This window comes from Camelus ferus, chromosome 3, assembly GCF_009834535.1.
Source record: "Camelus ferus isolate YT-003-E chromosome 3, BCGSAC_Cfer_1.0, whole genome shotgun sequence".
In the NCBI taxonomy this organism is placed as follows: Eukaryota; Metazoa; Chordata; class Mammalia; order Artiodactyla; family Camelidae; genus Camelus; species Camelus ferus.
Window position 1 is genome coordinate 102,345,294 of NC_045698.1, and position 25,016 is coordinate 102,370,309.

General features: G+C 42.2%; 1 protein-coding gene and 1 long non-coding RNA gene across 2 annotated transcripts; one reads left to right on the plus strand and one right to left on the minus strand.

Moving 5' to 3' along the window:
- Nucleotides 1-1,862: 1,862 nt before the first annotated feature.
- On the plus strand, nucleotides 1,863-21,854 carry LOC116662755. The gene is made up of 4 exons (XR_004318775.1): nucleotides 1,863-1,873; nucleotides 13,996-13,999; nucleotides 14,767-14,770; nucleotides 21,701-21,854. It is a non-coding gene; the product is annotated as an uncharacterized LOC116662755 (long non-coding RNA).
- On the minus strand, nucleotides 10,343-23,482 carry GRXCR2 (glutaredoxin and cysteine rich domain containing 2). The gene is made up of 3 exons (XM_006182251.2): nucleotides 23,147-23,482; nucleotides 16,765-16,986; nucleotides 10,343-11,192 (listed from the first exon to the last, which is right to left on the minus strand). Exons 1-3 carry the CDS (start codon nucleotides 23,480-23,482, stop codon nucleotides 11,010-11,012), a joined length of 741 nt encoding a protein of 246 aa, XP_006182313.1. The 3' UTR covers nucleotides 10,343-11,009.
- Nucleotides 23,483-25,016: the final 1,534 nt, after the last annotated feature.

Here is a 25,016-nt window from a genome sequence, read left to right on the forward strand (position 1 = left end):
GACCTAGGCTAAGCCAAACAGCATGTTCCACCTCCCTGGCCAGTGATGCATTCAGTTGGTTCAGGGATGGGAACCTGACCTCTGTGAGACCAATCGTAGCAGCAAGTCTCCATCTAGGGGTTTGGCTTAAGCTATCCTATCCACCGCACTGAGTGTTGTGAAGATACAACCTTGAAACTAAAGGAGGGGGATGACATACAACAGAGAGACGGCTCCATCAAGAAACGGATCCCCTTGTCACTCTTCAAGCTCTAGTTTAGACTGTGCCTGATGGTATCTACCCATGAACTGTTCAGCCATGTGAACACACACAGCACATTCCTTTCTAGCTAAAGCCAGTGAAAGAGTCATTAGTGCTAGTCTTTTTTTTTTTTTTTTTCCTGGTTCTGCTTCTCCTGGACATTTGGTAGGACTGCACTTCCTCAATCCTTTAAGTCAGACATGAGACTTGATCTGGCCAATGTAATGTGAGCAGACAACTTATGTCACTTCCAGGCAGAAGTCCTTAAGAGCTGGCACACACCCCATCACGTTTATTTCCCTGGCCACGGCAACCACATACATTCCCAACAGTGGAGACTCTGTCAACCCAAGATCTTCACATCACCGACAGCAGAGCTCCCATCAACCAAGATGAAGAAATAAAAGCACTGACATCTTGGAGTTGGTCTTCACTGTAGCGTAACTTAGCCCAAATTGACTTACATCCACCGTGTGAATTGTATTTTTCTGTCTTTTGCAACAGAAATACAGTGAGTATAAGGAAGGTGGTGAAAAACAACAACAACAACAACAAAAAAAATCCCAGTGAACAACTCATGTGAAGAGAAGAAATTTAATTGGAGGTTGAAATGGGGAAGACTTGTTTTGAGGTTATTGCAGTGATTCAAACAGGAGGTGGTGTTGATTGCACTATGGTAATGGTATGGAATAAGGAAAAGAATGGAGAGATTCAAAATGTATTTTAGGGGAGTGGGAGATGTAAGTCAGTGTTAGAGCATGTGCTTGGCATGCACGAGATCCTGAGTTCAATCCCCAGTGCCTCCGTTAAAGAGGAAAAATATTATATATATATAAGAGATAGAAAATGATATGAAATAATTTTTCTCTGCCAAGACACATTGCTTTCCCATTTTGACTTAATGTTTAAAAGGCCCAGGGGCAGCATTAAAAAATTAATGAGACTCCAATTCTGGGGTTAAGTCAGTTAAGTAGGATGTGATCTTGGACAAGCCCTTTGCCTCTTCAGACCTTCGCTTCTTCATCTCTGTACAAGGGAGACTTAGTGTGTCTCTACTGTTTCCTTTAAGCACTGTCATTCTATGGAGCTTGATCATAGGAAGCTACCGTATCAAAATGTACGAATGGGATAAATATTCCTGACTCATTTAAGGAAGTGAAGAATGAAAATTCGTAAGACTTTGCCCAAGTGTAGCCAAAAAACAACCAGTGACATAAGAAGGGCTAGAACTTTTTGATTGTGATTTTGTAACGATAGTGTATTTAACACAAGTGTCTGAAAAGTGGCCCAGATGGTATACGTATGTTGTCAATATGACTCACTCTGGTTTGGATTCAGACAGATTCTTCTACATTAAATCTGTCCCTCTAAGTATAACAGATAAAGTTCACAAGAGCAGGACTCCCCAAAAGGTGTATTTAGATGTCTTGACTCAGTACATGGACAAACATGCAACTTGGTAGTTATTTCCCCTGACTTTGTGTTTTATTTATAGAAGCATCCATCAGCTTAGTGTTCCCGGCCCCTCGCTGCTCCCTCACTCGCTCCTGCCCAGTTGGTGAGTTTGGTAGCTCAGTCTTTCTCTCCTCGTTTTTGTGAGTCTGTTTCCTCCAGGGAAGACACTTGTGCTCTGTCCTTGGCTGTGAGGGAAATGGGGCCACACGCAGGATGACCTGTAGGAGGCTGTGTCTGTCCAGGCCTGAGGTCCACTCTTAGGGAGACCACAATCGTCCAGCACCCAAGCAAATTCCCATGTACGTATTTTATTAGTAATAAACCTCATATTTTGAGTACCTTTTTCCTGATTCTTGTCTACCTTTCAGGTGGTGCTAAACCTGAGAGAGGAAGATGACATTTATTGAGTCCCCTCAAATTCCAATACTCATATATCATCATCTTAATGGATACTAGAAGAGTATACATCTCATTAAGGAAACCCTATAATTCCACAGATATTACTGCTTACTATGAAAATAATTCTCTTAAGGGGTCAGTTTAATGTTGATTCAATAAAAATATTAAGAAAACGATAACATAGGTGATACAAAATGATGATCTTGGCAAATTTGCCAAAAAAAAAAGGAATTATATGAATGACAGAAGTTTCTAAATTACTGTACCAAAGAGGAGAATGTGATATAAAACATGTCTTGACTCCTTTCAGAAGTTTCATCATACCAAAAAAAAAAAAAAAAAAAAAAAAAGTCAATTCAGGATTAAGGCTTATAGTTGATGAAACCTTATATAATACAAGAAAAGTACAGAATAGCAATACCATAAGTTAAATTGGAAATATCACTGTGAAATGATGCCCTGAGTAAGCGTGTTTTCAGTTCTCAGTGGCCCAGCAGCAGCAGCAAGGCACTCTTGCTCACCACACGTTCTCGTGTGCACCCCCAGAGCCTAGCTCCTGGTCTTTAGAATTATTTCCTATTAAGAGGAAACAGAATCCTTTGAAAGACAGCTAATTTCATGATGCAGGACAGAAAAAAAATTCAGAACACTTCTCCAACATCCTATTGTTGCCAAAAAGCAAGAATGTTTTTAAGAATGTCAGGAGCAATCTAGAAAGGACAAAGGAGTCAAAAAATAATAATAATAAAGGATAAAGAAGTCAACACAAAGGGCTCCCTACTGACCATACGGTGACAGTTTTTAAAATAAAATTCTTATTGTAAAAATAAAGCACAGATACAACACACACACACACACACACACACACGCACACGCACACACACACACAGACACACATACACACATCAAATATCTGCCCAGGTCAAAAACTAGAACTTTGCCACCTATTCCCTAAGGTCCCTCCATGAGCCTCATTCTGACCCCACCCCCTTCGCCTTCTGCACATCCTCACTTTTAGAATAATGACTTTCTTGTATTCTTTTATGGTCTTTATCACCCAAATGTACAACCCTAAAACTATTGTTTAGTCTGGTTCGTTTGAAAAAAAGATAATACGTCTTAAGATGAAGGTACAATTTGAGCAATAAAATCACCATCACCATCATCACCACCATCATCATGGTTTATAGGACGAGTCTTGTGAACAAGCATGAATTCAAAATGACTCAAAATAGAAAAGTCAATATGATGCCTGCCCAAGAGATCACTGCAATAGAAAATGGTGGCTGTACGAGATCATGTTTATCTTGTATTGAGCTTAATAATTAGGAGGCTTTGCTGTTTCTTCGATTAATCTTGTATGTTTGTAGAACACAGTCATATGCTTGCTCTACCTGTTAAGAAGAAGAAACATTGGAAACTGTAAGCCACATAGCCCCAGAAAAAGCAGATGCCAACAACACAAAGGACTATTCCGTCTGGGTGGGCGCCCACGGTACGCAACCAGAAAGCCGGTTCCGCGGTGTCGGCCAGTAGGATGCATGGGCCAGTGACCTGCAAAGGAGCGCTAACTACACAGACTCAACCTCCCAAGTCCTAGGAGACTGAGTCTCAATGAGAATAAGGGAGATGTAAGGTTTAAATGCCGAGAGACAAAATCAATGTTCGAGTGTGACAAGATAATGGCTTACATCCCAATGGCCATGCGATAATTTTTAAAAACCAGAGCTAGATATCAGGTTGCAAAATTAAAACCTGAGGCATAAGATAAGGCCTGAAATAGTCTCACTGACATTAACAGATACAATTTAACTAAAGAAAAGCTTACTGAACAAAGGTGGTTTGGGTTAGAATCACCTTGTGAGAAACAAGTAAGTATAACCAAGAGCTAATCAGTCGATAAACCAAGTCCTGCAGTCTAAGCTGTTCTGATAAGGTAATCTTTTCTTCAGGGGCCGCTAAGAATTTTGTGACCCAAGGAAAGGAATAAAAGTCATAATACTGATTCCCTGACAGTATGTCAAAACAAACATAGAAAAACAAGAAGGGAAATAAGAAAGGCATTAAAACCCATGATATGAATGCCTCAGAGTAAATTTAAGTGAAACTATAGCAACAAGTTCTATAGTCTTCGTTTTATGTTTATGAATTAAGGCTTTGAAGTGTTTAAAAGGATCTGCCATTCTAAATATATAGTAGCAGTTAGTTCAAATTATTTAAAATGATACGCTTAATAAATTTGTAATCAATGTTTAAAAGCCCCAAGAAAAATTGGTTTTCAGTTTGGGGTATTAGATTTATGAGTTTAATAAATGGAGCATTAAACAAAGAACAAATGACTGTGAGTATTCATCTTCATGGGGAAACCCTTTGGATCTATTAATAAGGACCTAGACAGAAGGTAGACGTACCCTGGGCTGATTATCTATCCCTATGGGACTGATGGTCCCCAAACTTACTGGCTTAAAACAACATTTATGATCTTCCGTTTATCATCCTGGAGGCCAGGGATCCGGGCAGCATTTAGCTGAGTGGGTCTGGCTCCAGGTCTCCCACAAAGATTGCAATTAAGACATCAGGTGTGGTTGAGTCTCCAGCTCAATGAGGCAAAGAGCCCCTTCCAAGTTCATGCATGTGGCTGTTGGCAGGATTCAGTTCCTAGCAGGTGGTTGGACAGAGGGCCCCCATTCTTTCTTGGCTATTGGCAGGAAGCCACCCTCTGTTCCTTGTCATGTGACCTCTCCACAAGGCAGCTCACAGCATGGCAGCTGGGCACTGGGTGAGAGAGCAAGGAAAGCCAGAGAAGAGTCATGGTCTTTTACAGCCCATTCTCAGAGGTGGCATCCATCATTTTCGCCCTATTCTATTGTTGGAAGCAAATCACTAAGTCTAGTTCAACTCAAGGGGATGACTGCACACGGGCAGGAATACCAGGAGGTGGGGACCATTAGGACCCATTTTAGAAGCTGTCTACCTGTGAAATTTCCCAAGTCACTGGCCCATAAGACAAGACACTGAAGGCCCTGTGTGTGCAACCAAATGTCCTGTCTCTGCAAACACCAAATCACCAAATATTGACTGAACACCGTCCATGCAGCCAGCGCTGTAGGAGGCGCTGGGGATACGGTGATAGATGAGGCACGCTTCTTGCCCTTAAAGGAGCTCATGGCTGAAAGAAGGAGACCCATAAGTAAAGGTGAGTCACTCACTCTCTACTCTCTTCCTCTCCTAGGGCACCTCTAATTTTATTTCACAACGTTTTATTTATATCTCTGGTTCCCTGTGAGACTATAATGTGCCTGAGAGAGGGTACACTGTCTGTTTCATCTTCTGGCTCCTTGTGTCTTGCACATGGCCTGACTCTCAGGACACCTTCAATAATAAAACACTTTGAATCTAAAAGCAGACATGGTCAACAATCCACTAGCCATTCACATTTTAGTGTGAATTAATGGCCCAATCTTCTGAGAAACAATCGTTGACAGGGAAAGAAGTGCTTAGCCGCTGGACAAAAGGGATGCTAAGGGGAACCTCGTGGTGCTAAAGGAGATAGTGTTGAGTCTAGTTCTGTCGAGGCTCAATTTAACTGCCCCATTCCCACCTCCTACCCCGCTCTCCCACCCCAAGCAATGAGGAAGTTCTACTGCATCATGGTTCCAGGTCTTTTCTTCTCTGGGCTGTACATGTCCCTTAACACAGGCAGTAATTACATGCCGTAATTCCAACACCTGACATAACTCCATTTCTCCCTCACATAATTGCATGAATGTGAACACTCTGTAATTACTGTGTTTAATTAGAAAATGAGGAGAAGCAACTTATGAGGACAGGTGATAAAAACAACTGCGAACATTTCTTTCAACTTTACCTTTACCATAAAATTCACTCAGATTAAGCTCTGGTGAACCCCAGAAATGTCTTATAAATGTCACTGGCCCAGGTCTAAATGAATATTTTATACAGTGGTTCATATTTTCAAAAGACTTAGCATAAGAACAACATCACATTTCCTATAAATGTAAGCTTAATTGATGTCTTTGGAAAGGTAAATTATGTGGATTTCAAAAAATATTTTAAACATGCCACATTCTCTTCAAAAGGGATCTTACCTGGGGAAAAAAAAGAAGCCAAAATAAAAACAAAAAAGGTAGAGTTGTTTTAGTGACAATGGTTTAAGGAGTATGGACTCTGCCCTCCCCACCCGACAGAATCTTCTGGACAGGAAGGGAGGGGGAGATAAACCATTTTAAACCACAAGTATCTTCCAAGAAGGATGGGGTCTTGAAGGGAAACCCCTGGCCCTGCAGTTCTTTGTGTGGAGGAGAAGATGGGCCTTGAGGCCCAGCCATGTTTGGGAACAGGGGCCCTGAAGATGAGTCATTCTACCTAACAGAGCAATACAAACAGAGGGTGAACAGGGGTGGAAAAGCAGAAGAGGAAGGAGGAACCAGCAGGATGGTTGAAAGCGGCCAGCACCATCAGCAAAAGAAGTCTTGCTGAATTATAAAAAACTAAAAATAGACTTACTTAATGCTCCAGCAATCCCACTCCTGGGCATGTATCTGGAGGGAACTCTAATTTGAAAAGAAACATGCACCCCAATGTTCATAGCAGCACTGTTTACAACAGCCAAGACGTGGAAGCAAACTAAATGCCCATCAACAGATGACTGGATAAAGAAGGGGTGTGTGTGTGTGTGCGTGTGTGTGTGAATACTACTCAGCCATGAAAAAGAATAAAATAATACCATTTGCAGCAACATGGGTGGACCTGGAGATTATCATTCTAAGTGAAGTAAGCCAGAAAGAGAAAGAAAAATACCATATGAGATCATCATATGTGGAATCTAAAAAGAAATACCACAAATGAACTTATTTACAAAACAGAAACAGACTCAAGACAGAAAACAAATTTATAGCTGCTGGGGGGAAAGGAGGGTAAGAAAGGATAAGTTGGCGGTTGAAGATTTGCAGATACTAACTACCATATATAAAATAGATAAACAAGTTTCTTCTGTATAGCACAGGGAACTGTATTTGATATCTTGTAGTAACCTACAATGAAAAAGAATATGAAAGCAAATATAAGTATGTATATGTATGATTGAAGCATTATGCTGTACACCAGAAACTGACACAACATTGTAACCTACTATATACTTCAGTTAAAAAAAAAAAAAAAGGCCTTGCCAAGTTAGTTTGTCTCATTACTACCAGACAGTATCAGCTCCCATTTTCATACAGGCTCTTACTTTCACAAAGGCCTAGCAAGGCAAGATGTTTCTGAGGATCACAGAAAGGGCCTACGGGTTTATAGTCTGGGTAGGTGTGGAACGGAAGGGAACAGCATGTGTGAGAATAGGAGGTAACCTCTTAACCGAATTAATTCAGCTGTTGGAACGATTCAAGGTATTATTAAGTGTGGAGTGCTTAGAAGAGTGTCTTGCACACAGTACAGCTGATACAGGCTTGTTAAAAAAAAAGAAAGTAAACAAATTCTGCAATAAAGCCCCGACACTGGCCCAGTTAAGCTAGCCAAGCAGAGAAACCGAGAGTCACTGGAGGAAGCAGCAAAGGGTGGCAACAGTGCCTTCTGCAAGCTGTGAAGCCAGATTCATTCATTATGCTGACTAGAGGCCTGAGATTGTAATCTCATTAACGATAAGTACTAAGTGTGTTTTTACCTTTGAGTCCGGAGGAACTAGTACAAATGCCTGAAACACAGTAGAAATCCAGTGAAAAATTGCTCAAAAAATTAATGAATGGATAAATGTTGTGCCTTTTGAAAACATGTATTCATTTAAAATGTTTTGAAATTTTAAAAAACTTTAAAAAACATTTTTAAAAGGATACAGCATTCTTTTTATTTTGACCACAGCATCACAATGTTATTTTTAACCTCATTTGTTTCTAAGGCTGAAGGAATTCCTATAGTCAGAGGAGTCTTCATTGACTAGCCTTACCCTAAACTTACCCCTGACACTGCCCACCACACTGGCAATGTTTGTGGTACACAAATCAGAAAGTGGATTTTTTGTGCAAACTTATTTCCACTCATAGGCAAAAACCTCAGATATGTTTTGCATACAGTAGGTCATAAGCAGTATTTCTAGTACAAAGGACAGCAGGTCGAACTCACGGCTCTACCTGACAAACATAGCCACAATCCAACCATTCTTACCACTTCCCCCTGGAACCACACTGGCCCAGGCCACCGCTAGCTGTCACCAGAATTATTGCAGTGGTCTCCTAACTGGCCTCCCACTTCCACTTTTGCCCTATAGTCTTCTCTCAACACAGCAGCCAGAGTGGCTTATTAACACATGAGTCAGATGGTGACCCTCTTCTGCTCAAAACATTTGTATCAGTTGGCAACCAGAAACCACTCTAGGTATTTCAAAGAGAGGGAATATATATTATAGGGAATTGCTGACAAAGCTTAGTAACTGCAGGGAGCCACTACCTCCCCCAGGATGTGGAGCAGAAGGAATATGGCGCAACATCAAATCTGCACTCAGACGCTGAAGCGACTGTGGCTGGGAGCAAGCTGCCGGAGTTCCCAGCTGCCCCTGCTGCTAGTGCAGCTGCCACGTGGGGAAGGCTGCCAGGATCCTCATCGGGAAAGACACAGAAGGCTCCTCCTCCTCCCATCTTCCAGTCCTGCCAGTACCTCCCAGTGCAGAAACTAACAGGACGCCTGCTCGCGAGGAACTCTGGGAAGTGTAGTTTGCAGGTGTCCTGCCCCAGCAGTGAGAGGAGGGGGTTGAAGGAGAGTGTGAGGGGGTTCAGAAAACAGACCCCATCCAGAGCAGCACCTCACTCACAGTAACACCCACGTCTTATAGTGGTTTCAGAGGAAGGCCCCCTACCTTGTCTCCCTGCTTGCCTGCCCCACTGACACACACACACACAGACACACACACACGCTTTCCTTTCTGACCTCCACTTGTCCTCTTGCTCACAGCGCTCCAGCCACCTTGGCTTCCTTGCTGCTCTTCAAATACACGTCACTCTCCTTCCTGTGCTGTTTCCATGGACTAGAATAATCCTACCCCAGATACCTTCACAACTCACTCCCTCACCTCCGTTAAGCCTTTATTTAAAGGACACCTTCTCAATGAGGTTTCCCTCAAAATTAATTTAAAATTGCACCCCCTCCCAACTCCCCACGCCTGCATCCAGAAGGATTTTTTTTTGTGTTAAAGCATTTATCATTTTCTAACACACTGTACATTATATACATACATAGATACTTTTATCAGATATATGTTTTTATTCTGTATTATATACATATCTTTTAGTTGTCTCTAAATAAATATATTTTAGTTGTCAATATCCCCCTACCAAAATGTAAGCTCCAGATTTGCAGTCCTCAATAAATACTTGTTGACGGAATAAATAAACGTAATCATTAGTAGGTGTGTTTATTATGAGATGAAAAGTATTAAAGGGTAAGGAAAATAAGCCAACAAGCTCACACCTCTTCCTCTGGGAAACCTCTCTAACCCCACTTGGGCTACGCTAGGTGCCCCTTCTACATGGTCCAAATGCTCCCTGTAATTCCCCGCTCCCAGAACTTGTCAAACTATATTGTAAATATCTGTCTGTATAGCTGTAACTCTCATGAGATAGCAAAGGGCGGTACCCATCTGGGTAACACTGCACATCGTGAACCTGGCAATGCTGTCCTGCACATCCAACCAACAGATTCTGCTGTCGAGAGTTCGTGTTAAAAATCAGAAGACTACTTAAGGTTTCTTGACATTGTTCCTTTCTGCGGTATCCTGGAAAGACAGAAGAGTCCACAGCTATGAGGAAACATAAACAGAGTTAGGAAATAGTTAAGAACAGGAAGCAAAGAATGTTGGAGAACAATAGTTCCATTGTTCTGGCTAAGAGGGAATAAGCAAAATGATTGTGATTTCAAAAAATATTTTAATCTTTTTATTGGAAGTATTTATGTTGCCTGAAAATCACTCCACTGTTAAATTATTTTAATAGCCAAATATCAGAGAATAACAAACAAATCTTGACAAAATTAAGTTATGAAAATCAAAATAATTACCATAGAAAAGCAACGTGTCTCAACAGATAGATTTTACAGTGTTATTCTCAAGGGATACGGGAGTGACTGGGAGGGCTACAAAAGTGCATTAACAAAAGTATTTTTCTAATTTTACAAACAACTTTAAGAGGAAAAATTATCCTTAGTATGTGTATTCAGTAGAAATAGTATATATAGTCAGTAGAAACTAAATTGCTAAAAATCAGCCTTTTTTAGTTTTTCTTCTAGAAATTTCCAATAGATATTTATAAAATACCTGATGTCCTTTATGAAGACATCGTGGCTGTAACTTAGCCCTAAAATAGATTTATTTATTTGGTAATAACTTGGGGGCTGGAAGAAATCATATCACACACACTCATGTATTTAAGCACCAAATTTATCATAAATAGTTTTGACTTGGCTTACAACCTCAGGAGTTTGGAGGCACACAGAAATGTCTTCTCTCATCTTGTTCTAAGAAGTAGCATTGTTCATTGCCTGCATGCGCATTACCCAAACACATCACACAGGAGAGACTCAGGACTTTGAAAGAAAGGCCCCCTCAACAGCAAGAAGCACGGACATCCTGCTTTGTTTCCAGTGAGATACTTGAACACAGTCTTGGACGGATCATTTTAGAGCCAGTTTCCAGTTTCTAATTAAAAAATGCCTCTGCCACTTAGACCCAGAAGGAAATGTTACCAGCCTCGCAAAAAGTCATCAAGCAATGGAGTTTCACCAGGGGAGGAAGTGATCGCAGCCACTGTGGCTTCCCTGCCAGGAGAGGGAGGAGGAGGTGGAGGAGGGGCAGTTTATTAGAAAAGACTTCAGGGAGGATGCGGTAAAAGTGGACATACAAAGCCACGGGCTATTGATTGCAAATCTGGCAAGGCTGCAGGCCATTCTCGTTGCAGGCAGGGCACCGCAGGGCCCGATAGGACTCCTTAAATCTGTTGGCCAGCATCGAGAACTTGCTGCCGTGGCAGAGAGAGCAGGGGGCACTGCCCGACCCTCGGCAGTGAAAACAGCTGTCCTCGGGAAGCTCCCCTTCCTGCAAGAGACAGGTCAGGGTTAAGTTACAGCAGCAGTGCAAGGCCATCGTTCACACACAAGTCAAAACAGTATGAGGCGGCCAAAGGCTGGGGCAGAAATAGAGGGAAATGCTTCCACAAATGCCAAGGAGAGAACTGGCCGGAGGCACAGGATAATCCCCGCATTTTATCAGAGACTTCCCTGCTGGACCCCTCTAAGACAGCAGCCCCGCCTCCAGGGCATGCACTCCACCAGCTGATCTTCATCTCTCATTCCCCTCTGACATGTTACTCCTGTACGCACTGTGAGGGCAGGACTTAATGTTCCTCACTGCCAAACACTCAGAGCGAACACTTGTCCAACGCCTAGGACCTGCCAGGCGCTGTCCTAAGAGCGTTCTCTGTATCAGTGCATCTAATCCTCCCAACATCCCAGTGGATGGTGGAAGTATTACCATCCCCATGTTACGGATGGGAACATGAAACCCAGAGAAGCTCAGCTGTGCGCCAGGGGTCGCACAGCTTGAAGAGGCGAAGGCCAGTTTGGATCCCAAGCAGTCAGATGCCAGAGCTCAAGCTCCTAGTGACAACCAGCAGCCCCTTGTCATAGGTCTCCCATAGCAGGCGCTCAAGGGGGATTGTTCGGTGTGACCGAGAGTCGGAGCAGAGGAATGGATGGACGTTACAATCCTTCAAAGCTTAGCCCTGAATTCCTGCAGCACTCTGTCTGTACTCTGAGAACTGTGAAAAGGCCCAGAGGTTAAGAGCTCTGCTCTGGAGCCGGTAGCCTGGAACTGAGGCCTGCCTCTAACACCAACTGCGCACCTTGGACAGTTCCCTTCACCTCCCTAAGTCTGTTTCTGTACCTGTGATCTGGGAGCAATACTGCTTACCTTTCTGAGTAGCTGGAATATTAAACGAGAGTATATGTAAATGCCATAATATATTATCTGGTACATTATAGGTTCTCCACTAAAGTTAGTTTATTTCTAAGCTTTGCGATAAGTCTCCAGTCCCAGACTCAGCTCCCCACCTCACCTCCCAGGGACACCAGAATCTGCCCATTGGCTATTATCATGCTCTTCCCCTAAGACATCACAAGGAAACTGGCAATCTTTGCGCTCTCGTGCAATGACCATGCACAGATCATGAACCTTCTAAGAAATAAGTGGCAATGCCAGATCGATACTAGATTCATCACAAATTCCTGTCCCTTTCACCTTCTGAACATCTCTCAAATCCATCCTGTTTTTCCCATCCCACAATCACAATCCTAATCCAGACACATACTAATTCTGGCTTGAATTCAACCGAGTCCCCTGCCTCTGGTCTTGTGAGATGTTCTCCCCACCAGGGCCAGTCTCATTGTCACCTACAATGGTGCTTGACCCACAGAAAGCACCCAAGAAATCTTTCAATGAACACTTGCCCACCAGAAAAACTTAAGGTTAGAACCCAATCTCTGTAGCTGATTTACTTCTTTCATAGATTCTCATCCTTAGGTCTCTCTCCAGCTGGCTTTTAGGGACTTTTCCCCACTCCCAACCCAGCCGACTCGTAACTGTTCTTGGATGTCAGCTTAGCAGCACTTCCTCCAGGAAGCCTTGCCGACCCACACCTCTGGACCAGGTGTTCACGGCGCCTCTACTGCATGGCAGGTCTCACCCTCCATTGACAATTCCTGCTGACTAGACAGGCAGTGCTCTGGGCTAGTCCCTTTCCCCATCACCTCCTGGCATCTAGCTCAGTGCCTGGCACAATATTTGCTGCTCATATACTTGCTGAAAGAATAAACACACAAAACAATGATGTCTGGAGAACACCTCCTGTCCTTAAATTCTAGGGACCAATAAGACAGCTGGAGTCCACTGGGTGGCTCAACCAGGCAACACAGCTTTCTTTGGTAACCTAAGAATAAGCATCATCTCTGAAAAGGAAGGCCTACGTTCTGAAAATAGTTCCATCGTGCTGCAAAGTGCCTGGGAAGGTATTAAATTCTATTCATTCTAGAGTTAGAGAATGTAAGTGATTATCCAGTTGACAAAATCCCAAATGATGTCCATGTACCCCTTTGTTAATATTTTATTGGTTGTGGTCACATTCTAATATATTAACAATGAGGAAATTTATTTTATTCCCTTAAAAATATGTATCTGTCAAAATACTCTTAAAGCAAATTGCCATGGTCCATTTTTCTGCCAAATCCATCATGTTTTATGTTTTGCCCTTGATCCCACTGAGATTTTAATGATACGTCAATGTTGTCAAAGGAAACACAGTAAAATCCTGCCATAATGCTATACAAGTGATCCAAAAACTCACTGGTGTAGAATGCCAGGTCAGATATTGAAAGATTACTGAAATGCCCTGCCCTAAAGAAGAATAAACCATCAGTCAAATTTCACCCCCTGTCACATGATTATTGCCGCATTAGAGGTTTCACTTGACGTTTCCATTTTCTGGGGTTACCACCCTTCCTCCCAATACACTCTCAATGTTCTCTTTTTAATGATCCGGTTATTTCAACAGGTGTTTACTGAGCCTCTACCCCGTCTGCATGGTATCAGTGGCTATCGTTCTCAGTATTTTTAAAAATCCTTCTCAGAGAAGATTAAGCAAGAGCACACAGAACACAGCTGCACAGCATAGCTTAGGTTCCAGAATCCAACAGATCTGCCTGAAGCACACCTTCCTAGCTCCACAACCAAGAAAAAGGAACCCAGCTATCCCCGCGGACTCCCAGGCCCGGGCAGCCCTGGAGATGGCAACCAGCGCCAACCTAGAGGCTGGTTAGCCAAGTGGTGAAGATCGTAAGATTGGTAGTCCGGTGGACCTGGGTTTGACTACTGACTCTGGTCACCTCTGGCAAGTTACTTAATTCCTCTGAGGCTTCGTCTCCCCAGCTGCAGAATGGGACTACTAATAGTACCCAATTCGCGGAGTCCTTGCGAGATTGAAATGGACTATTGCATGGACAGCACTGGGCATGCTGTCTGGCTATCGGGAACTCTCAGAAGCTGGCAGTTATTATTATTATTATTATTATTATTATTATTATTATTATTATTATTATTATTATTATTATTATTATTAATTACTACCACTACTTTGTTTCAAAGGTAAGAGCACATAAAACATAAAGAAGCCCAGATGAATTATGGTCTCAAATCCACTCAATCCAAGGCCAGATTCTTCCCCTTCTACTTTTCACTGTGGCTCAATTCAATTATTCCTCTCTTTTTCTTTTATCGTTAGTACAGAGGTTCAAACACGGCCTGGCTTTTAGCCCTGCTCTGCTCTTTCATCGCGGTCCTACTGCTCCCCTGTTCCATATAATACAACAAAGGGTCTCTTGGTCAGAAGGGGCTCCTTGATCTTCTTTGACCCTCTCTTCTAGAATAAAAGTTGTCTGGGCATTTACTGCATGAGGGATGGGGCAAATAAATAGCAATTTAAAAGAGCTTAAAGAACAGGCAAGTCAAGTATAAGCTTTCACGGCAACTCTCCGCCGCACACCTCTGTCCTAGTTTACGGCATTACAGCTAAGAAACACTGTTCCCTCCAAATTGAATTTAAAGATAATTGTCATAGCAGATCTGTTGTTGCTTTTTCACTCAGACCTGCAGTGTGACCTGCATTTCTGGTCCCCTTCTGAAAATATACGCTCCTACAAGTTACATTAATGGTATGGACAAGAATAGAATTAATGAATTTTAAAGTGGGAAGGTAATGCTTTGGATCACAATGTTCAGCTGTCTGCTTGCTACTCTGCTAGGTTTCAAGAGTGCAGCATAGAAGGCAGAGGCTGAATAAATCCTTGCCAGCTAGTACTTTGGTTTCAAATTTCAGTTTTAATAATAAGTTAAATAAAAACATTTATTTATTGAGCACCTATTATATGCCAGGCTCTACTTTTTTTTGGGGGGGGGCATTGGAACTAGTGTGTTACACCTAATGTAAATATGTTCCCTGCCCTTGTAGAATTCAAATCCTAGCAGGTAAGAGCAAACATTAACCAAACAATTGCACAAATAAATGTAAGACTGCAACTGTGTGGAGGGGGTGTGAGGTGCCCTGAGGGGTCCACCCTCAGGGATGTTATCCTCATGGAAGTCAGGAGAGGCCTCTCTGAGGCAGTGATGCGGCCACTGAGATGTCAGGGACTAAGGGCAAGGAGGTAGGGAATCTGGAGAATATTCTTGGCACACAGAAGTTGGCTCCAGTAGGAAAGAGCAAAGAACACATACATGAGAGATGCGCAGGTGGGCAGTGTGTCCGGGGCAGAGAGAATGGGGAGAAATGTGTAAGGGGCGAGGCTGAAGAAGCCAGGCCACACAGTGCTTTCTGGAACAAGTGAGGAGTTGGGGTTTTATCCCAAGCGATGAGAGGCCACTGAAAGCTTTGGGCAGGGGAAAGGGTGAGGAAAGGGTGGCATGATCAGATATGCATTTCAAATGCATCTTATCAGTTGTGGGAACAGGTTGGAAAGAGACAGGACCGGTTGCAAACAGAGCTGGAGTCTGGTCATGACCTTCTCGGTCCACTCCCCTAAACTCTCCCAGGACCAGGACATCACTCAAGCGCGAGGAAGCCCCCACTGTGTTATGCCGACCCACGGGGGAGGCTCAGCTTCAAGCCCCAAGAGAAAGGCTCTGAAGAGAGAGAAAATTCCTTTCTGCTGCTATCCAAGCTTTTACTCTCTTGGCTTAAATTCACTGAAACTGCTTTTCCCACCTTCAGCCCCACGCTGTGAACTGTTGAAACGTCATCATCCTTCCCCTCGTCTGAGCATGTCTCAGCAATGGTTTCCAAGATGGCGAGTGAATGCACACCTCTGAAAGGTGTGGGGAGAAAAAGCATTCCAACTGCTTGTAGTTACTTTTTATCCAAAGAAGGCAAGAAATTAAGCTTTAAAAATGTTTTCGAAAGAAGCTGCTATGCTGACTTTTAATGAACTAGTTGACACTGGCACCCTCACTAATTCAGTCACTAGACAAATGTGGGACCCAAGGGACCATGGCGTAAGTGCGATGTAAACATAAAGTGACGAGGGTATCCCCATTCAGCCGTTCATTTTTAGCGTATTAGAACATATTGCGGTTAACTAACACCTGGTCTAGTGGATTTACAGATGATTTTGTTTAGTTTCAACTACACTAATCTCCACAAAATCTAAAGACAAGTAGCGTTCCAAGATTTCTTCAAGGAAACTGTGGCTTGAGGATTATCACCAACCATGGGGGCACAAGCGAGCCCCTAAGAAAAGGACAGAGCTCTTTTTCCCATCTCTAGAACAAGCTGTTCTCAGCCACACTGCAAAGTGAAAACAATACATACCTGATCAGATCCTTGGAAGAAATCATCCAACATAATTTAAATTACGAGTATTTGAAATACGGACTTATAACTATTATGGCTAACCATGTACCATTAAAGTGTAATAAACTTAAAATTCCTTCACATCTTTAATTCATTCAGACATCTTAAGGATTCCTATTCAAAAGGATTCACTTAAATAGCACACAAGCAAAACCACCTGGAACCACTGCTGCAGGGCCCGCTCCGAGTGGAGAGTGAACCATTCTGACACACCTGTGGGTACCGGTTATGGGGGAAAGTGCCTTCCGTCTCCGGCAAAGGCCCATCGCTCTGGTCTCCATAGATTCCTTCTTTGCTCATCAGAGACTCTTCCTCAGCCTCCTCTTCCTTCTGGAGAATCTTCCTCTTGAAGTCTCTCTTGTCCATTGGAGTTCGAATGATTTTCAGGTTATTTGTGTAGATGATTATCTTTCCAAAATCTATAATAGGCGGGGACTAAAGAATTGAAGAATGAGCGTGGTGATTGGTCACCAGTCACCAAATCCTGGGCTGCAGAACCTCTCCAGAGTCCCAGGAAACAGAGAAACCGTCCAGCACTTGGGATCCCATTACAGCCCAAAGCTGACTCCCTAATTTCTTTGCTCCCTCTGAACATCGTGAACACCAGCTTCTTTCTTCCTGTTGACAGTCAACAACCAAAGTTGAACTAGTCATATATCTAGAATGTAGCAGTCTGCAGGACAGGGACCAGAGCTTCTGTTCCTACTACACACCACATGAGCTGGTATAGGGTTGGGTGGGCACACTGAGTGCTTTTTAATTTGGGGGGGGGAGATTTTTTGTTTTTCTTGGGGGGAGGAGGTAATTAGGTTTATTTATTTATTTTAATGGAGGTACTGGGGATTGAACCCAGGACTTCAGGCATGTTAAGCATGTACTGTACCACTGAGCTCTACCCTCCCCTGCTGAGTGCTTAATAAATATAAAGGAATGCTTTTCAAAAATAAATTTCTCTTGGGGGAGGGTAGAGTTCAGTGGTAGAGTGTATGCTTAGCATCCAGGAGGTCCTGGGTTAAATCCCCAGTACCTCCGTTAAAAAAAAAATAATAATAATAAAAAAATAAATTTCTCTCCAAAATTTTTTGCATAAATAATGATAGTAGATACAATTTATTATTATTATTATTATTATTATTATTATTATTATTATTATTATTATTATTAGCATTTATTGTGTGTCAGGCAAAATACTAAGCATTTTACAAATATGATCTCACTTCCCTCCCAAATATCCCTATGAGACAGATACTATGATTTCTGCATTTTACCAATGAGAAGACTGAGTCTCAGTGGGGTTAAGATGCTTCCAAGTTTACAGAGTTACTGAGGGTTTGTGGCTGGGATTCAAACTCAAGTCTGTCTCCCTCTAAAGTCCATATTCTTAAAACATACAATGAGCTATTCACAAACATTTTCCCCTTGCAAAAATAAGATCATTATATATATATATATATATGGGTATATATATGTGTGTGTGTATATATATGTGTGTATATACATGTGTGTGTATACGTGTACATATACATGTATATATACACTTGTGTACACATACACATACATACTTGTTTTTTCATTATTCATGCAATATGAAAATCTTTTTATGTCAATAAATACACTTCTATAGCATCATTACTAATAGCTTATGTTCTGTTCCATGGATTTACCCTGTGTTACTTACTTGTTTGCTGAGAAATAATTTGGGCAATACTATAATGCAATAGAGAAGCAGGGGGAGTAAATGTTTAGATGTTACTTAACTAAGAGCACATATTTCTTTGCAGAGCTAGGATAGCTGGGAGGCGGAGAGGGGAACAACACTGGATCCCAACTCCACTGTTTACTAATTGTGAGATTCAGGAAAATCATTTGGGCTCTCGGAACCTCAGTTTGCTCATGTAAATGGGCTGACATCTAATGGGTGGCCACCACCAAAGACAAACTAGTTATTAAAATATACAAATATTTCCATACTGGGTGGTAAACAGGATGCTGTCCTGAGACTCCTGACTGCCTTCCTGTTACTCCAGCCTCTCTTTAGGGAGCCTCTAACGTCCTAAAACCCAGGAATGTAGAAGCTAATGCTTAGGATCCCAGGTTTTAGGACCCTACCTCAACACTCCTCTGGCTTCTATACCAATTAGGCAATGTTCCTGTGGTTAAATATTTTGACTCTTTGGTTAAATACTTTGATTCTTGTCCCTGAGGCTAAATGTATCGACATCTAGGAGTGGGAGTGCAATGAAGAATATGTAAAACAGTCTGCAAAAGCTGAAGGTACTATGCAAATGATGCGCATTGCTACTGTTGCATTAAAAACTATCCTTTAGCAGGGCACATACAGTCATGCTTCACAGCTAAGTTCCCCAGCATAGTTTTCCCTTTTTTTACAGACCTGTATAAGCCAAATCTATTTAGATGCCACGGTCAAGCAGTCTCCCATTGAAAGCCCTCATGTATTCAGTCACAGCCTGGCTTGAGCGGGACTTCAAAACTCAGGTCCCCTTCCTTGAAATATCCACGGAGTTTTTGATAATTATTTATAAAGCCACTAACTTCCTAGCTGGCCCTGTTTTCTCTCCCTCTCTTCAAGGGATCATGTGGCAGCTTCCATTTCCTACTGTTTGATGCAGGCTGGGTTCCTGTTTCACACTCTGGACTATCAGTTTCTGAACATCAGAAGATAAAGATGGTGGCACTTTTGGAAGGTTCCATTTCCAGTAATAGCCAAAGAGGTTCAGTTACTAGAAAGCTTCCTTTTTTTTTTTTTTTTTTCCACATGGAGGACTGGTTTTTCCAAGGCAAATTCTCAATATACTAAAAAAGAATCTGCAGCTATCTGGTCCAGCCTCCTCCCTCAAAGCTGGTCAATATCTGAGACTCTCAGATTAGCGAATTTATTTTTAATTTACTCCAGAGATGGAGGGTCCCAAATCACCTTGAAGATGTGTTTAAGTTTCACTCACCCTGACAGCCAAGTTCTTCCTTGTGTCTAAGGAAACTCTCTGGGTGTAACTAAAGTTCACGTTATCTGGTTACACCCAATTGCCTGTGAGGAACACCCACTCTTACATGATACAGGGCCAGGATGGAGCCAGGAATTTTTGTTTCCTTCCATAGCGCCAAGAATGGCAGCTTATGTGATTAAACATTCATAAATACTCTGATGTCAAAAGCAACATGACTGGGGATTGCCATTCAAGGACCACAAAACCTCACTGCTAAATGCAGATACGCCTTAGCGAGTACTAGAAACTCAGTGGACTTTGGAGGGAGGCAGACATGAGTCCAAATTATATTCAAATATTATTTGACCGCTGTGTGAGATCAAGAAGTTATTTAACCCCAAGGAACTTCTGTTTTTTTTTTCAGTATGTAAAAGAGAATTGTTGTGAAGATGAAATTGCATAATATGTACAAAGGGTATGTTCACTAACATACACTGAACATTTCATTTTTCGTTTCTCTCTCATTTTTTTATGAACCTTATAAAAATGGTTTCAATTCTTTAAAATATCTGATTGTTCATTACCACTTTCTCTATCCATCATGTAAAATTTTAAAAGATTCGATATTTCTTTGATAAGAACCTAGCCATTATCACACTGGTAGGTAACATTTCCCGAGCATACACAATGTTCCAGGCACGATGCTAAGTCCTTCTTATGTATTATATATTTTTTAATCACCACACCAGTCTTCATAAGTACTTCTGTTGTCACAAGGGGAAGTGGCTTGCCCAAGCTCACACAGTTAAGTGGGTAAAATGGACAGCGAGCCCAGGTATAACTGACATTAGAACCTTGCTTTTTATTATTACTTTATTGCGGCAAAATATACATAACATAAAATTTACCGCATTAGCCTTTTATAAGGTACAGTTCGGTGGCTTTAGTACGTTCACATTGTTGTGAAACCATCTCCACCTCCCATCTCCAGAACTTTTTCTTATTCCCAAACTGAAACTCTGGACCTATTAAACTCCACCTTCTCCCAGTCCCCAGCCCCTGGCAAGCACCGTTCTACTTTCTGTCTCTATAAGTCAATCTGATGCCATTAGGACCTCATATAAGTGGACTCATACAATCATGTTTTTAAAAATGGCTTATTTCACTTAGCATACATCTTCAAGGTTCATCCATGTCGTAGCGTGTGTCAGAATTTCCTTCCTTTTAAGGCTGAACAATATTCTATTGTATGTATGTACCTCATTTTGTTTGTCCACTCATCTATTGGTGGACATTTGAATTGTTCCCACCTGTGGGCAATTGTGCTGCTATGAATACTGCTGTATAAATATCTGTTCCTTTTATTTATTTGTTATTAATTTTAGGGGGGCAATCAGGCTTATTTATTGAGGAGATACTGGGGAATCGAACCCAGGACCTCCTGCATACTAAGCATGTGCTCTACCACTTGAACTACACTCTCCTCCCTTTCAGATCCCTTACTTTAAATTGTTGTGCTTAACAGCTACCCAACATTGCTGCAGAGTCAATATTTACCCTGGGTTGTTTTAGCGTTGGATTTGTTACTGAAAGATCATGACTTCCCAGCTCTCATTTCCTTGTTTTAGCTAAGTACCACACTGACCACCTGTTTCAGTGGGTGGAGCAGCAAGAATCCATCCTGACCATCCTCAGACCAACAGGCTGGCTGACAGTGGGATGTGGCAATTGGATCAGGAAACACAGAAAGCCAGGATAACCAGATCGAGCAGAAACCAAACCTTAAAGCTGATCTCTAGAGTGCTATGTTTAAGCCCACTGTGCGGTGCAGCCATGAAGTCTCGGCTATCTGATTTTATTAAGTTCCTGCTAATCATACTTTTACATAGATGCCAAGTTTGATACATGACTTACAAAGGGCAAGCAGTCCAATATCATAAACTGTGGCCTTGTACAAGGTTTGTATAAACTATGACTTTGTCAATTCTAAACCTACAAATGAGATTTAGTTAAAAAGAGGTACTGTAAGCACAAGACATGGTCAAGTACCTAGGACACAATAAATACTCAATAAATGGTAACTATGATCATCTTCATCATTAATAGTGGCCTTATTCTCTTAAAAGGAACATTCCATAGGGCCAAAAGCATGGGGAATCAGAAGACCTGGGTTGGTTTTTTTTTTTTTTTAATTTTTATTTTAGGGCTAAACTTTAATAGAATGTGAAAGTTTGAACTCTTACACTTTTAAACAAACAAAACCTAAAAATTACTGATTGGTTGAAAATGGTTTTATGGGAAAACAAATCTGTAACAAAAACTTGGCATTGAGTGTGAAGGCTTCACTGTTTGAGCAAAGTGTACAGTTTCCCAGAAGACCTGGGTTTTATTCTCACTCTTCACCTAATGCCCTGATTATAGTGGGTGAGTCCCTTACAACTTGGCACTCAGTTTTCCTCATTTGCCAAGTGGAAATGACCATACTATGCCTTTCTCCTCAAGGTTGTGGAGAAGACCCTATGATACAGAAGGTGATAATGTTTTGCAATGCATAAGTCACTCCACTAATGTTAGGAGTTGTTTATTCCAGCCCCCTTTAATATCAAAAAGAAACCTGGTATTAGCTTTGATAAATGTAGACATGCCCTTAATTATTCTTTCACCAATGCCAGCAAGGCCAGTACATTTGTCTGCTATGGATGTATTATCTGTTCCCCTAGGAAATTAACAATAAAAAATGATTAGAGAGTAATTATCTAAACTTCACACTTTAAAGATGAAAACATATCCTGGTGTGCTATTCATTAATAACCTGGTACATTATATAATTGCATTTCATCTTTTTTTTTTTTTAAAGGCATTCACGGTCCTGCTGGCAGAGAGCACACACACATCTATTAGTTTGTGGAAATCAGTGAATAATTCCCAGGTTCTTCTAGCTTAAAAGAAAAGCTATGTATGGACTTTTGATTAACCGTGGTACTGGAGAAGATAACCGAAATTCACAGATAAAAATACATGTTTCAGTCGAACTATTAGCTCAAACGTCTTCCCCATGTAACATTTCGTCTGGCAAATTTGCTTTTCACCATTTCTTCCCAGGACTCCAACTACCCAGTGCTCAGGCTAATGAGCAATGGAAAGGCTAAATAAATAAATAAATAAATAAACACATTTTTAAAAAAGGAAGCAGCAGGAGGGAGATAAGAAATAAAACAAGACACGGAGAAACCACAAGCTAAATAATTGGCTGAAGTAAAATGAGCAAGCACCCTCAAACGCTTAGCTCTTTCAGGAAGCAAAGCAACCCGCTGCCGCATAATCTTCTACACTGGCAGTCCGGCAGCCTGAAAACCACTGCATCTCTGTTTCATTTACTTACCGAGATAACCCAGCCAAAGACCCAATTACCATTTGTTGCCCTGCATGGAATTTGAATACTACCTATGCTTACTGCATTTTCCAATAAGTAGTCAACCAGCATGTTATATTTTGTCCCAGAAATATTATTCTGAGAGTGGCTTCACATTTGGTGCACCTCTAGCTCTGGCTGGTACTGGAGCATGAGCAGGATACAGATGGGAAACATTTAGGTGTTTCTCTAAACACATTTTCATCCTGAAAGCTTCTACGCCATGTGCAATACCAACCTTATGGTCATTCGCCTTGTAATCGTTGAAGAAAGGCTGGCTGCCTGCCAAAGTGTAGGCACTGCCCTCTCTAACCACGCTGATCCTCTGAGCAGTCAGCTTGGGGGAGCACGGTCGGGGCTTGGGGGCTTCCCCAGACCCGTAAACACCATCCATTGGTTCAAGGGCCTCTTGGAGAAAACTGTGAGGATATTCCTCCTTTGGCGACTCTAATTCCTGTCCATCCTCAAAGACCTGCTTCAACACCCGGCCACTGTAGGAGGAAGAGATTTTAAAGCGTACTTTCCGGGGTTTGCTGTCGCTCTTCTGGCTCAGCTTCTTCTCGGGATCCTCCATGAGCAGAAATTTCACCCTGTGGTTTCCAGGCTTCCGTGGAGCCAGTGGAACTTGGGGCTCTGAGAAAAAGGCATTTTATTTTCTCTCCTCCTGCATATAATTAATTCAGGTTGGTGCTGGGGTATGCTCAGTTTACAGCAACTGACACCCACACATTAAATATTGATAGGCCCTCATGCAAAGGCAGGCAATTGCAGGCTGGTGGAATGGATGGAGCATAAGACAAGACTGGGTCCCCTCTGAATCCCAAACCCACCTATAACTTCTCCCCAACCCTGGCTTTTCTTAGCATGAACATGAGTAGGTTTATTTAGACTGAATAAGTAACCAGTTCAATAAGGATCAGTCAGCAAGTGTCTTGTTATTTTCACTAACAACTGACCTAGTGAACATTTCATAGGTGCCAGAGATTTTTACGTGCAATATCTTTGTTCTCACAATAAAACTACAATGAGAGTGTTATTGTCCCCATTTTACAGAAGGGAAAGTAAGGTTCAAAGCAGTTTCCCCATTTTTCTGCTCTATTGTACAGTCAAGGAACAGAGCCAAGATTTGAACTCAGTTCTAACTGATTCCAAAATCCATGACCAAGCCACCAAGCTGGAGGTTTTCAAACTGTGCCTCTTGGAGTGCTGACAGGAGGAAGACACGGGTCCTGGATTCTGGGCCTTCTACCCCTTACTTAGTCAGAGCAGCTTCATTTTATATCCGTTTTATACTTAAGACTTCATTTGCAAGCACAGCATGAGGCCCCACTGCCTACTGCAGACAGAGCCTGGTGAATGCCCGACACTGGGACATGGTCGCTGGGATGAATATCAGAGAAGCACAAGATGTGGGGCTTGAAATGCACAGCCCTACAATCCAGCTTAGGAAACAAACCTAACACACATGAAATCATAGCCTCCCACTTAGGGAGCAAACCATCCACTGCTGACTGCCGGAAGAGCTATTCTGGGAAGAGAGTGGTCCCTCGGGAGACAAGGATGGAAGAAGAAGGCTTGTAAAGGAAGAGCCCTTGCATTGGGTCTCAAAGAACAGCTGAAATGGTGGGGGTTAAGCCTGCCTCCCTGTCTCAGTTAATGACATCATCAGTGACTTAACTGCCCACGTGGACTTCTCTCATACTCCAGCAGCTGTTCCTATGGATTCTATCACCACTGCCTTCTTCCATCCACCCCCACCCCCCAGGCCCCAGGTCAAGCCCTCATCACTTCTGCTTTCAGAGTTGCAGTGACCTCCTGACGACTTCTCCACCCGTCCACAAGTCCATCCTCCACACAGATGCCAGAGCGATGCTTCCAAAACGCAAGTCAGCAGATGTCAGTCTCCTGCATAAGAAGTCCGAACTCCTCATGAAGCCAGCAAAGATCCTCGGAACCTAACCCTGCCTTCCTTCCCAGACTGGTCCTCCACCACTCTTCCAGGTGCTGCCAGGAATTGGTGTTCCAGGCATAGTGACAAGCTCAGCTACTTCTCAAAACCATGAGTTTCTGCCTCCTATCCAATACGTACTCTGTTTCTTGAATGAAAT